At 35.7% G+C, this 13874-nt stretch overlaps 1 protein-coding gene across 1 annotated transcript in view; it reads right to left on the reverse strand.

Moving 5' to 3' along the window:
* Positions 1-13874, reverse strand: part of TTC27 (tetratricopeptide repeat domain 27) — a 139853-nt gene that overhangs the window by 90624 nt on the left and 35355 nt on the right. The window contains exon 9 of the mRNA XM_062573626.1: positions 1331-1397. Within this exon, the coding sequence (XP_062429610.1) occupies positions 1331-1397 (67 nt within the window). The remainder of the gene's footprint in view (positions 1-1330; positions 1398-13874) is intronic.

Raw genomic sequence — 13874 nt, forward strand, 5'->3', positions numbered from 1 at the left:
TTTTATTGTTACAACAGAAAAGACAGGGTTCATTGTAAATAGGTTACATGTAGAATTGGAAAATTCATACATCTGCATTAATTTCTGTGCAAAAATGTTACAATAGTTTCACAATCTTCTATATAAATAAAAAGCTATACTTCATAACAAAGCACTTCAGAAAGTATAAGGATATTATCAGAAAGCATTATGACTACCGTTGGAGCAAAACTATAGGCAATATAATGTACTACAGAAAAGCCAATGCAAATAACTGTTCTGCAGCAATTCACTCATCTTCCTTTTTCAGATCTTACATGTACTACATTAGCATACAGACTAAACAAATATTACCAAAAAAACAAAAACAAAAACAAAAAACAAACAGATTTTACATTCATCTATCTAATAGAAAGACTATCTGTTTTTTAAAGGACTGGACTTTTTACATCATAAAAATGTTCCCATTGTCTTTGGATTAGAGTCCATAAATCTTTTACACAACTATAAATGTCAGTGATGAAATCTAAGACTAAAATCAATGGGATTTTTGTCAAGATCCTATCTGCAAACTTGAACAAGAATTTACTTTTTCAGGTGCCTCTACTATGAAAAAGGATCTGAGACTGCAAGGTTTGGGTAGGACAGCAGAAAAACATCCTCTACTTTACTGCCCCAAAGCTTAAGTCTAATGTTGTGCAAATCCCTTCCCTCCCTGCAATAAACTACTGTTGAAAGAAAGCACAAAGACAGAAAAGACCAAGTAATGGGGCAAACTGTGTTTATTATTGACAAAAAAAAAATACAATGAAAAAACACCAATTTAAAAATTTCAAGAGTTCTTAGAAGTTAAAGATTTTTTCTGGAGTGAGAGACAAATTAGCTGTTGAACTGGGAAAGTGGAACACCTAATATTTAAACTGTAAACCTGATAGAATCATGCTGCAATTCCTTTCGAGCTACACCTACAAAACTGTAGGAAGAGGAGCACTTTCACCACTAGTGCAATATGAAGAGTTTGCTGTAAAAATTTATGCTCTACTATTACATTGTAATTCACAAAGTTAATACAAACTAAAACACAAATGCAAAAGCGTTTAGTACATGTTTTCAGCTGAAATTAATTTTTTAAGTGTCAATCTTGCCCTACCACATGGATTACTCAAAAGAGGGTCAAATTTCAGCATTGCTTTAATTTCTTGAAATAAAATTAAAAAAAAAAAAGACTATTAGAACAAATTTGGTCTAGAAACAGTTTCACAATTAGTGTGATGGACAGGTTACTGCTTGGAACTTAACTCAGATATTAATTGCAAATATATTCAGTAAAAAGCTCAGATAAGCTACTTACTGAGGTAAAAGCCAGAAGTTCTTCTTCAGTTAATTTGTGTATTGGATTGTTCTTTTGGAAGTCTATACTGTAAAAGAAAAGAAAAATTGAATACAAAACAACATTCATTTAATCTTCAGAACACTAGGTAGAACATGTTTCCCAAACTTGCAGAAATCTAAAGGATGTTCAGGAAAAGTGTTCCAACTACAAACAGTAGTACATATGTGCAGAAGAAAGCCTAGACCTAAGAGTGCTCACAGATAAAAACGATCATTTCAAAGGACCAAGATATTTAGTTGTACCCTTCCCAGCACATTCTAAATTGAAATGTCTTACTCAGTTTAAGCTTAAAACATTTTTAGGTATCCTAAACAGCTTTAGGCCCACTCCCTGTTTTAACAGAAATGTGTTTTCAGTTAAAATTCTATGACTAATTGAAGACAGATTCTGCAAAACACACTAATGCTCAAAAAGCGCTGAAGGATAATCTCAGACACACACACTCATTCAAAGAACATGACCACAGGAGTTCTCTTACTAGCTAGCATTACCACTAACTAGTGGTACACAAATGAAGAAGGAAAATCAAAATACACAGAGATGAAAATCAGTTATTTTATTCGCAGTTGGACCTTTTTATGGAGATGACCAAGAAACTGGGTTTACATTTCTACATGAGTGAATGTTCTTACCAATATTCTCAAATATACTACAAGAGATACCTTCAAGAGGCACAAAAAGCAGTAAGATTACAATTTAAGCTCTCTGTGAAATCAAGAAGCCAGTTGAAAATAAATCAAATTATACTACAGAGCAGGAATCATCAGCAGAACTTTACAACTGCTATATAAATATGCTTAAAAATCAACAGAACACTCCTTTAGTTTTGTAGTACTCTTCATGTTATAGATAAAAATCGCAAAGATAACATATTAATTGTTATGATGGGTCATAAGTAGAAATTATGTTCTCTGTTTTACAGTTAGCATATGTAAAACAAAATGGAATTACATTCCCTGCTTTATTTAGGGGAGAACACTTTGCCCCAAGCTAACTTTACTCTTGCTACTTTATTAATTCTTCTTTGCATAAACTATGCAGTTACCTTTGCAGAGATAATAGTCAATGATATCACTAAAATGTTGTTACTATCTACATGTACAAGGCTATTTGTTCAGATCTTGATTATCCTTGAAATATCATGGTGAATGGAAGATGATTCTGAGGTCTCAAAGCAAATGTCACTCCCATCTTCAGGAAGAGCAAGGAGGAGGATCTGGGCAACTACAGGTTGGTCAGCCTCACCTTGATGCCTGGGAAATGGTGAAGCAAACCCTGTAAGCAATTTCCAAACATATGAAGCGCAAGAAGGTGATTAGGAGTAGTCAGCATGAATGATGAGACAGACTGCATCCTCAGCAAGTTTGCAGATGGTACAAAACTGAGAGGAGCGTTCGGTACACCAGAGGGTTGTGCTGGCATTTAGAGACACCTCAACAGACTGGAGAAATGGGCACAGGGGGATCTCATGCAGTTTGATAAAGGGAGGTGGTGAATCCTGCACTTGGGGAGAATAACTCCTTGCACCAGAACAGACCAGGGGACAACTGGTAGCAAGAAGCTTTTCAGAGAAGGATTTGTAGTCCTGCTACAAAACAAGTTGAACATGCATCAGCAACTGCCCTTGCGACAAGGAAGGCCAATGGCATCCCTGGACTGCATGAAAAAGAGCACTGCCAGCAGGTTGAAAGAGGTGATCCTTCCCCTCCATGCATCACAGGTGAGGCCACATCTGAAGGGCTGTATCTCGTTCTGGGTTCCCCAGTATAAGAGCCATGGACATACTGGAGTGAGTCCAGCTAAAGGTCACAAAGATGACAAAGGAACTACAGCATCTTTCATACAAGGAAAAGCTGAGACATCTGGACTTGTTCAGCCTAGAGAAGAGAAGGCTCTGCGACAGTTCTTATCAACATATAAAAATACCTGATGAGAAGTTGTAAAGACGACAAATCCAGACTCTTCTTAGTGGTGCCCAGTAACAGGACAAGAGGAAATGGGCACAAATTGAAATATCAAAAATTCCACTTAAATATAAAACTTTCTGCTGCAAAGTGCTAAAACACAAGAACAGGCTGCCCAGAGGGGTTAGGGAGTCTCCATCTATAGAGATATTCAAAGCTTGACTGAACATGGCCCTGAACAACCTGTTCTAGTTAATTCTGCTTCCAGCAGTGGAGATGGGCTAGATGATCTCATGAGGTCCCTTCCAACATCAACAATACTGTGATACTGAGCAATGCATTATGATACTGTGATACTGAGCAATGAATTACGCAGTATTTCATTTAATAAGACTTACAGTTTACCTTTTTGATCTTTTTGATTTGTTAAAAAAAAAAAATAGTCCATTTCTCACTGGAAGCTAGAAAAACTTTTTTTATATTGTACTTAAAACAAATAAAACTTCCTTACTCTTAATGAAGTAGTTGAATAGGATGGCAAGAGGGAACAGTGTTGTAATACCAGATAACATGCACAACGTAGAAAGAAATTTTTAAACATGCGTTTTTTTTCCCCTTAATCTTAGTCAAATATTTTAATTTAGTTTCATTTTTCTCCCTGAAGCATAAGAAATTTGACATTCATGCTGTCTCCAAGACACAGTGTAGGCTCTGAGGAGCAACTAAAAAAATGTGGCTGTCTAAAGATTTTACACTACTTGAGTATACTTAAACTATACATAAGCTGTGAGACATGAGATAGCAGAGTGCAAATAGTTTGAGAAATGCAACTATTTGCAGTTTATTTAAAAAGTGACTGAATATCCCAGATAACATAAGAGTCCATACTTAACAGACAGAAAACTTCTCTCTGCCTTTGAGAGTGTGTAAGTCTAAAATGGTCAACACAGAGAAGATAACAAACATATTGAGGATCTTCTAGTAAGTTCTGTCCAGCTGTAGCGTGAATCTATTTAAAACTTTTTTTAATTATTACTTTTTACCTCTAAATTATCTCCCCCTTCATTCATCTGCCAGCTGTGATAAAGGCCAGAGTGCCTGATGTGTTCAGTGTTAAGGTCCAGCAAAAAAAAAAAAAAAAGTCCAGCAAAAAAAAACAAAACAAAAAAAAAAACAAAATAAAACATCTGTCTCAGAGATTCTATTAACGTGTATCAGATACCATTAACATACTGTACCTATCTCTAAACATTGTTTACTCTAAAGATATAAAATATTAAGACATAATCAAATAAAGACTAAGAAGCACAGCATCTAAAACAAAAAAATAAAATTGATGTCATTCAAGCACTCTTATCTCTACCTTTGCATGCCCCCACAAACAGAAGGAGAGCTATTACATGCGTAGTAGAGCGCCAAGTCTCCTTGCTGATGCTCTGGGTCTCTCCCACGTTCCATCCCTATGGTACAGGGGGGAACAAGGAGAAAACATGGAAAAAGAATACTCTCTCTGGAGAGCACTGATTCAGCACTTCTAAAATGGCTGTTCTTCAGCAATCACTGACATTTAGCAAATTAGAGCAGTCTAGGAATGAATGCAAATGAATCATTAAGGAAATTAAGGGATGTGGTTGAAACAAGTTCCACTCTACAAATGCAAGTTCCATTTGTCCAAAGGAGTGCAGCCAAACACAGGCATGCTGAGACGTACATACACAGACACAGCAGAAGCCCCCTGCTGAGGTTCAAGTTCCCATTTCTATTAACAGGTAAGATCCCTCTTTCTGTGCAATTTAGCAGATCTATCATTTAGTAGATTAATCAATCGTACAATAGTCTTGACACTTTCTCACCAGAGTTCTCCCAAAGTTTCAAATGGGGGGACTCCATCAAAATAAACATAACTTCCAGTGTCAGCAGTGAATTTTCTAAACGTTTTAAAAGAAAAAACAAACACAGAAAGTAATCGGCATGTGAGAGCTGCCCCCATCAGTTTATTGATTAAAACAATAGTATCTAAAATTATTTTATATAAACTATACGATAATGTAAACGGATACCAGGTTTAGTGCTGGTGATTGTTTGCAGTGACATGAACCAACAGGAAAAAAAGTTATATATATTTCTAACAACTACTGAAAATTATGTGCAAGTGTGAACATCTGTGTGTTTTTATATAGATAAAAAATAGGTTGCTTAACCATGAACTGAAATTTTATAAATGCAGCCCTTTAAGTTTTAAGGTTTCATTAAAACTTTTTTTTCCCCTTTAAAAAAGGGGTTTTTTAATGCTCTTCATAGGATTTTTGCTAATGTTTCATAATGACTGGCAGTCTGTGCAAGCCGGATAATTGTAGCCACAGGGAAATACCAGCTGTGCTTCCGGTGAAGTACTGACACGAAAGGGCTTAGAAGAGCAAAATGAAGACCTTGCCATCCTCTCTTATTCTTACGCTCAGTGAAGCGGGTCTCTGTTTAGAAGTAAAGTTAACTATTACATTAAAAGATAATCACTTCTGACATAACTTGTATGGTTCTTAATTTTTGTGAATAGATTAAAAAAAAGGATACTAGCTATTACAGGAATGCATTCCTTAACCTCCCCTACCTTCTCACAGAAGACTACGCTATTGATGGTTTTTGGAAAGTTCTGAAGAACACTGTTAAGAAACAATTCTGTCATATATATCACTTTTCGGGGTTTTTTTTTTTTCTTCAGAGTTTTCGTCATGAAAATAGCAAAGAATTCTTCCTGTCTCAGTTGCTTCTTTTCTTGTCTGATGTCAGCTGCTAGCACAAATGCTTATAGTCATGTTCATGAAAAACGTGAGGTAGTCAGTCAAGTCATTAAACATTAGTCATTAATACAATTATGGCTTCAGGTGAAAAATAGCAACAAATATCTTTCTGCTACAAAAAGGTAGCAAGAAAATTCCAAACAGTTTAAGAAAATCACCACAACAGGCAACCAGAATGTCTGAGTGACAGATCAGTAGATTTTGAAAAGCACAGGTAAACCAATTAACAGTTACATTTTGACAAAACTGGGTCTTCTTTTTCTGCATCTTAAAAATACATTGATTCAAGCACAAAGTATTAATCCCTCTCCTACTTATTCTTTATAAAGATTTCTGTCATTGCTTTCTGAAACTTATAGGTCCAGCTTTTATAGCTTGCAGCCAGTGATAAAGTAAGTCTCTGCTTTTAATTTGTCACATTCATGTACAGTATTTTAAGATAATTATCGTAATGTAACCCTTGAGAGATGAGGGAAAAAAATGAAATTAATGATGTCCCATACTGAATCAGATTGAATTTAAATTAATTTCTGTAGTTAGAGTAGGAACAGTAGTTTGGTTTAAAGCATTTATAATGACTGTGCCAACTTTTATCAGAATACTTAATAAATATTTCAGTTTTATGTCCTTTATTCAGGTTTCAAGGATAGGTAATTTAGTTTACTCCAGGGCATACAGAATTTAAGAGGCTGCAGTCAAAGCTGAATTTAGGAGCTGCTCATTGTGGGATCTACAATCAGACATCTTTTCATAACAGTATGAAGGAAAGTCATCAATAACTATATCATTTGGGTTTGAAAGGTATTTTCTGTCCAGTCTTGAATCCTACATTAGGAAAAGTTTTAAAAAAATAAATCATGACACTGGAAGCTTTGGAATAAATGTTTCAGTGAAAACACAAAACCACAGGAATGAAAACAGAAAAGCCCACCCCAGTTTCAAAAATATGTTTGCTTTTCTACCTACATTTCTTAAAAGGATCATAAGGCTACACTAGTACTTCAAAATAACTAATCTGCAGTTCAAAAACAAAAAATGAAGGCATTTATCTAAATGAATTAGACAAAAATCTTAACATTAAACTACTATATTTTTTATGGAAATCAGAAACTTAACCAAATTCATAAACAAAATTATCTTCCAAACAATTAAGAGGGGCAGCTCTAAAAGCTGAAGACCACATGTAGGATATAAAAACTAATGGCAGGTAAAGTGTCATAGGTAGTTGAATGAGATAAGAGGGATAGGAATCAGAAAGGAATAGAAATGTTTTAGATAGAATAAAAGAGTAATAGAGTAAAATCTATTTTGCAGTAGAAAAGTATTTGCTAGTAAATTAGTAAAGCTAAATTTCAAATCAGTTAGAACTTACAACCACTTATTTACTCTGATTAATCAGATCTACAATAGAAACATAATGGGTAAGATATGTAGTTTAAGTAACTAGTCATATACTTTAAGTAGCTATATATATAATTTTTAATAGCAACAATAATAGCAATCATTTCAAACTATCCTTTTTTGGACAATGACTGAATATTTCTGTTTCAAGAACAGATTTGGAAAGTTAGCAAATGTTGAAAAAAATCTTATGTTAAAGGCTATCAGAAATAACAAAGCTTTCTCCAAATAGCTGAAGTTGTATTCAAATGCACAATATAGAAAGAATCAAACTCTGTCAGATAAAATGAAAAAAGATTTGGGGGCTTCTCAGGCTTGCTCAGGCCTTTCCTTGCTATGACTCACTACTTGGCTGCTGGATAATTCTAAAAACGTAAGATAGTTCATTATAAGATAGAGGAACAACTAGCCAAAGGAATCAAAACCAGTGCTAAATCCTTCTTCCAGTACATCAGAAGCAATCATCCTGAGAGTCCATAGGGCCAAACCATACCCTTGCTATAAATGCCATTGCAGTGAAGCTATATGAATTTATTAAATTAGCATTTATTTTAGAAGAACAGAGTAAAATTCCCACAAAGAGAGTCCTTCTGTCAAAGGGAGAGCTATAGGATTCCATGGAGAGTCTCTCTGAAACTAAAAAGGTGTGAAAGAGGTAATGTTACAAACAGACAAGTGGGATGCTAAGAAATGATCAGGACCAAATAACACTCACAGAAAGTTTAAAGTGAATTTTGGGATGAAATGGCTGAGTTACTAACAGCAGTATTATAACTTGGAGTTATAACTCCTCTTTAAAACCTCCTCAGTGCCTGAAGATAAGAGGATGGCAAAAATGATGCCAGTCTTTAAATTAATTATGGGGAATCCACATAATGACTGGCTTATAAACAGAACGGTTGCAGGTAAATATGTAGAAACTCTACAGGGAACAGAAAGACCGGACACACCTGAACAAATACAATAGACACAAGGAGAGCCAACTTGGCTTCTGTAAAAGCAATTCCTGCATTACAAATCTGTCAGGGGCTTTTGAAAGGTTAAATAAACATGAAGATATAATAGGTGAGCTTGTTGATAAAAATGAACATTGATTTCTGCAGGGCTTTTGGGGAAGTTCCTCACTAAAGACTTTCAAAGAAATTAAGCATTTGTGAGATAAGAGGGAATGTCTCAGCAAAGGTAAATAACTGATTACAAAGTAGGAAATAGTATGAGGCAAGTGGTCAGCCATCACAATGAAGGTGGTCACCAGTGGAATCCTGCATGGGTTTTGTGCTATGACTTGTGTGCTATAACATTCATAAACAAACTTGAAAAGGAGAAAGTATAGTCAGTTGAGAAAACTCGCAAAAGATATGACACTTTTTGTGGAGGTAAGCAGATTGCAAGTAACTAGAGCAGGATCTTACAGGATGGGGAAAGAAGGTAATAAAAAAAAAAGTACCACGTCAAGCAATATACAATAGGAAGAACCTCACAAAAAATGATAGAGTTTGAGCTGACTATTTCCATCCAGGAGCAACTCTTCAGCAATGCAACTGCACGAAAACATGAGCCCAGTGCTAAGCAGCAGTTAAAAAAGCAAATCAAAGTGCCAAGAATTAACTGGTTAAGGAACGGAGAATAAAACACTATTAAAAATATATAAAACTACTACACGAAGCCTACATAAAATACCACATAAAACCTTTTTTTGCCTACCTGTGAACAGTATGTGCTGTTCTGGGCCGCTCCTTTCAAAAGCGGTGATTCAGAACTGGAGGTTCAGAAGGTTCAGAAACATACAGCCAGAATGATCAAAGACAAAAACTTCTATGAAGAGAATGACTAAATAGGTTAGAACTAACCAAGGAGAGACACTGCAGCGGTTTTCAAAATTGTTAGCAAAATGAAGAAGGCATTTAGGGATTGACAGCTCATTATCTCTTCCAATGGAAGAGCTATGGGTCACTAAATGAAGCTACTAGGAAACAAAACTAACAAGAGATGATTTTTTGAATAACAGACACAAAACATGTGAAGAAGCAGATTTGCCAGAGGATGCTATAGATGTGAGAGGTTTACATGAGTCCAAAAGACAACTAGACAAATATTGGAAAGAGATCCACTGCGTGCTTAGAGATCTCCATTTAGAGGCTGGGAAGACCCTAGAGAGAAGGGAGCAACACATGCTTTCCCTGTTCTTACTTTCCCCTAGGCATCATCTTACAGTCTGTCTTTAAGGCAGAGTATTGAGTTAGTTGGTGAAGACAACAGCCGAGTTTTAGTTTGCTTATGTTTCCCCACACATTACCTGTTCACAAGTGAAGACTATACAAATTAAAGCTCCTCAGGTAACTACTTAACACTACACTTAATGAAGAACAGATAGGTCAGACTTTCCACATATATATTTTAATAAGTATTTGTTGCTTTTCTGTGCAGTTATACTGGCTGTGTTAATTCTGGGAATGAAAAAGAGTCAAACTCAACTTTACAAGCATTTTCAAAGTTTTGCAAAAACATTTCAGATGACTAATAGTTTCTTATGTAAGTACTCTGAATAGCAAGACAGGAAGTTAATTTCCCAAGTGGAATCTCTTCACACAGCTATATGTACTTGTGCACAGCAATATACTTCATAGAAATGACTTTAAACAGCCATAAGCTGACCATGGTGAGATTGTTAGGACACCTGGCACTATAATTGGTTTGTTCCTTCAAAAATTGACATTTACAAGAGATGCTTGTAAAGATGGTTCAGAGTATCAACAAGTATTTAACAGAAAAATCTTCATCACTTTTAAAAGCTCCAGGATTTTACTTCACGCCTTTTACTTTTACAGAATCACAGAATGGTTGAGGTTGGCAGGCAGCTCTGGACATTATCTAGTCCAGCGTCCCTGCTCAAGAGGGTTACTTAGAGCACATTGCATAGAATTGTGTCTAGGCGGCTTCTGAATATCTCCAGAGAAGGAGACTCCACAACCTCTCTGGGCAACCTGTTCCAGTGCTCTGTCACCCTCATAGTAAAAAAGCTTTCCCTCATGTTCAGATGGACCTGCTTGTGTTCCAGTTTGTGCCTGTTGCCTCTTGTTCTATCACTGGGTACTACCAAGAAGAGTCTGGCCCCGTGCTCTTTATACCCTCCAATTCAGATATTTATACACAATGGTAAGATCCCTCCTCAGTCTTCTCTTTTACAGGCTGAACAGTCCCAGCTCTCAGCCTTTCCTGGAGGGATGCTCCAACTCCTTACCTACCAACTTAGTAGCCCTTAGCAGGACTTACTGCAGTAGCTCTATGCCTCTCTCATACTGAGGAGCCCAGAAATACGGTAACAACTATAAGCACTGGCCATCACAGTTAGTTTTACATAATCTCTTCCACCTCAACAGCTTGGAAGAAAAAAAATACTTTCTATTTATTAGCAATGAAAGCTCACTGATGAATCCAGGTTTGTAATTGTGAAGTACTTCACCAGCTGACATACTACTCAGGCAGCCGTTAACCCATACAAATCACCTGCTTATTACAAAAAGCAAACGAAATGAAACCATATGTTTCATTTCCTGTTCTTGGTACAGAAGCATTGCATATATGAAGGAAATAAAATCATCTTGCCTAGGGAAAGAAAGGAGAGAATGGAAAAATACAAAAATAGTTGTTTACCTTCTTTTTCCTTGTACTTCTGATACAAACTACATAGCATTTCCTTGCTTTAAAGCACAAAGGCGGCAGCAATCATGTATCAATTAGCACATGATCCACCTCACTTAACTTCAAAGATCTAAAATTTAGGCATTTAACCTCAGCTAACTGTCTAGGCTTCATTCACAGTCTGTGAGAAAAGACAGATACATGCAGAGAATGATTCAACCCATTCTAAAGTATGTGCTTGAAGTAGAATGAATCACACTCTGCAGGTGCTCACTTCTCCACTGACTAGAGAGTCAACCAGCTAAGATTAGGGTGGCTAAAGATCTTATCTCACTTAGCTAAGCTTCCCATTTTGTTTCCACTGCCAATATGTGTATTGGAATTTTTACTTTATTTATTTATATTATTTATGATTCCAATAAAATATCTCCTTAGTGTTTATGCAGCTGTTTCAAATATACTTCTACATTTGTTTTGTAAACTGTGTAATATGTTATTATACAGTTTCTTATTGCATAATAAAATTCAGGCTTCCTGTCACTTTCCTTACCAGCTGAGGGTATCAGCTGCTGCGTGTACTCCAACAATGACATAATTTCAGCTACTTCTAAGTGATGAGGGAAACTCACTCTCCTCTCAGTTGCTCAGCATTTTGTTATTATATTAACACATTAAATCATATACTGGCCCATTCTTGTTTACTATCTGTTATGGTTATTTATCAGGACTTGCGAATGTCTTTCTTCATCAACCTCTGAAAGTTTGGTTCAAAGCTTTATATAATTTTGGACTAAACTTAGTCCAAAATGAGAATTAGTTATCTTCCTATAAAATGACAAAGAAAAGTCCTAAACAGATGATGCTTCTACACTCCTAGAAATTTCTTTTAAAATTTTCTTTATGCTGCAATACTGTTGCAATGAGATGATCTGAAGAGACCTCTAGAGGCTTTCTTCCTGGATAGATACTACAAAGTCTGGATACAACCAAATAGGTAACCTCTGTGTAAACTAGGCAGACTTTATTATCATTTTTCATACCCTGTTTTATTTCACTATCATAAGAGGCAAATATTCTTTTCCTTTAGATTTAGTTCCTCAGACTGTTCGGTACTTGGAAGAGAAGGGATTCAAAGAGAAGTGTGAAAGCCAAACACTTGAAAGGAAATTGTGTTCTTCCATACTGTGGTAAGACTAGAGTCAAGGTGAGCTGGAAAGTGAGATAGGAACAACAGTTAAAAAAAAAAAAAAAAAAAAAAAAGTGAAAAGCAAGAAAAGAAAAAAAAACCAGCTAGCTGTGCCTCGAGGCAGATGAGACAACAGATGAGTATCTTACTAGCTAAGCAAGCTTCAACTAGGAGATTAAGGTAATTAAAACAATAGTTTAGTGCATCTGAAACAGGTTTGAGATAAGAGACAGATAAAAACAACAGATGCCAGAGGGAATTGGCTGGGTACAATTTACATTGCTACATTGTTATATAAATGAATTGTTCATAAAAAATTTGCTCTTTCTTCACATCTGTGTAACACTGATTTGGGAAAAAAACAAAAACACCATCAAATCAGTTCAGCTCTACACACAGCTACAAGCTGGCTTAAGCACACTGCATGAAACATTGCTTGGATTTTTGCAGAGGCAGCTGGTATGAAATATTTTTAATACTTTCAAAAATATTGTATAAGCTCTTAAATTCCATAAGCATCTCATGTGATTAAACGTTTTTCAGTAACTGCAATATTTCCAATTTGTTCTGCTATCCATAACATTTCCACATATGTTTCCAAGACTGAATTAACATTATTTAGATAGAAAAATTGTATAGCGAATATATATATATATTTTTTTTAAACCTGTTGGCTGTGTTTCCTCAATAAACCAGGTCAGTCTCTAAAACTTTATTTACGTAAGAAAAACATCCACTTTTGACACTGGCAGTCAACAATAGATACCATTAAAGTGGTGCTGGAACTAAAACAAAGCCTAGTTAAAAATGCTCTGGAAACACAAAGGAAATTTAAGGACTACTTAACTCATGAAATATTTTTTTCTACAGGTTCTCAAACACAAAGGAAAAGCCAGAAATTTGCTATAGCCAAGGTCTGAGAAGTACTTTTTTTGTTTAAAAGCTATCACCGAATGCTTTAACATCCATAAGCTTCCCTGAAAATTGATATGCCAATACCTGGTACACATACCAAGGGTATGGCTAGCAATCCAAGTGTAAATGCCATTTCAACATAACGGCCCTAAGTCTCCACACAATAACATTTTTCAAAGCTGAGATTCTACTAACAATTCTGCAACATGTCTAAATATCATATCTTGGCTTCATCTATGACTGAAATTGTTTCAGTTGCTTAACATTATCCCACCCATTGAATGGCATTTATCACTCTTATGGGGAAGCAATATTGAAAACATTTTTTTTTGTTTTGTTTTTTCCTTTCTTAACTGAGCTTTTTGCCTTGAGTCTTGCCTAACTTGCATGCCATTGGATCACAACCTACACACATGGCCAGAAGGCAAGACCTAGCCACTATTCACAGCATAACTGTGCTGGTTTCAAAGTGACACATTGCGGTCAGGAAATCTGCAGCATAGCCAGCAAGCATCCAATTCAAATTCTACCCTTTAACAAAATACTAAAGACTAATATGCAAATTAAAATTACCTTGGGGAGGGTAGAGGAAGAGGGATATGATAATCCAAATTTAACACAATACTGCTTTAAAAAATAAAGTACACATGAAAACA

Source organism: Rhea pennata, chromosome 3, assembly GCF_028389875.1.
Source record: "Rhea pennata isolate bPtePen1 chromosome 3, bPtePen1.pri, whole genome shotgun sequence".
Taxonomy (NCBI): domain Eukaryota; kingdom Metazoa; phylum Chordata; class Aves; order Rheiformes; family Rheidae; genus Rhea; species Rhea pennata.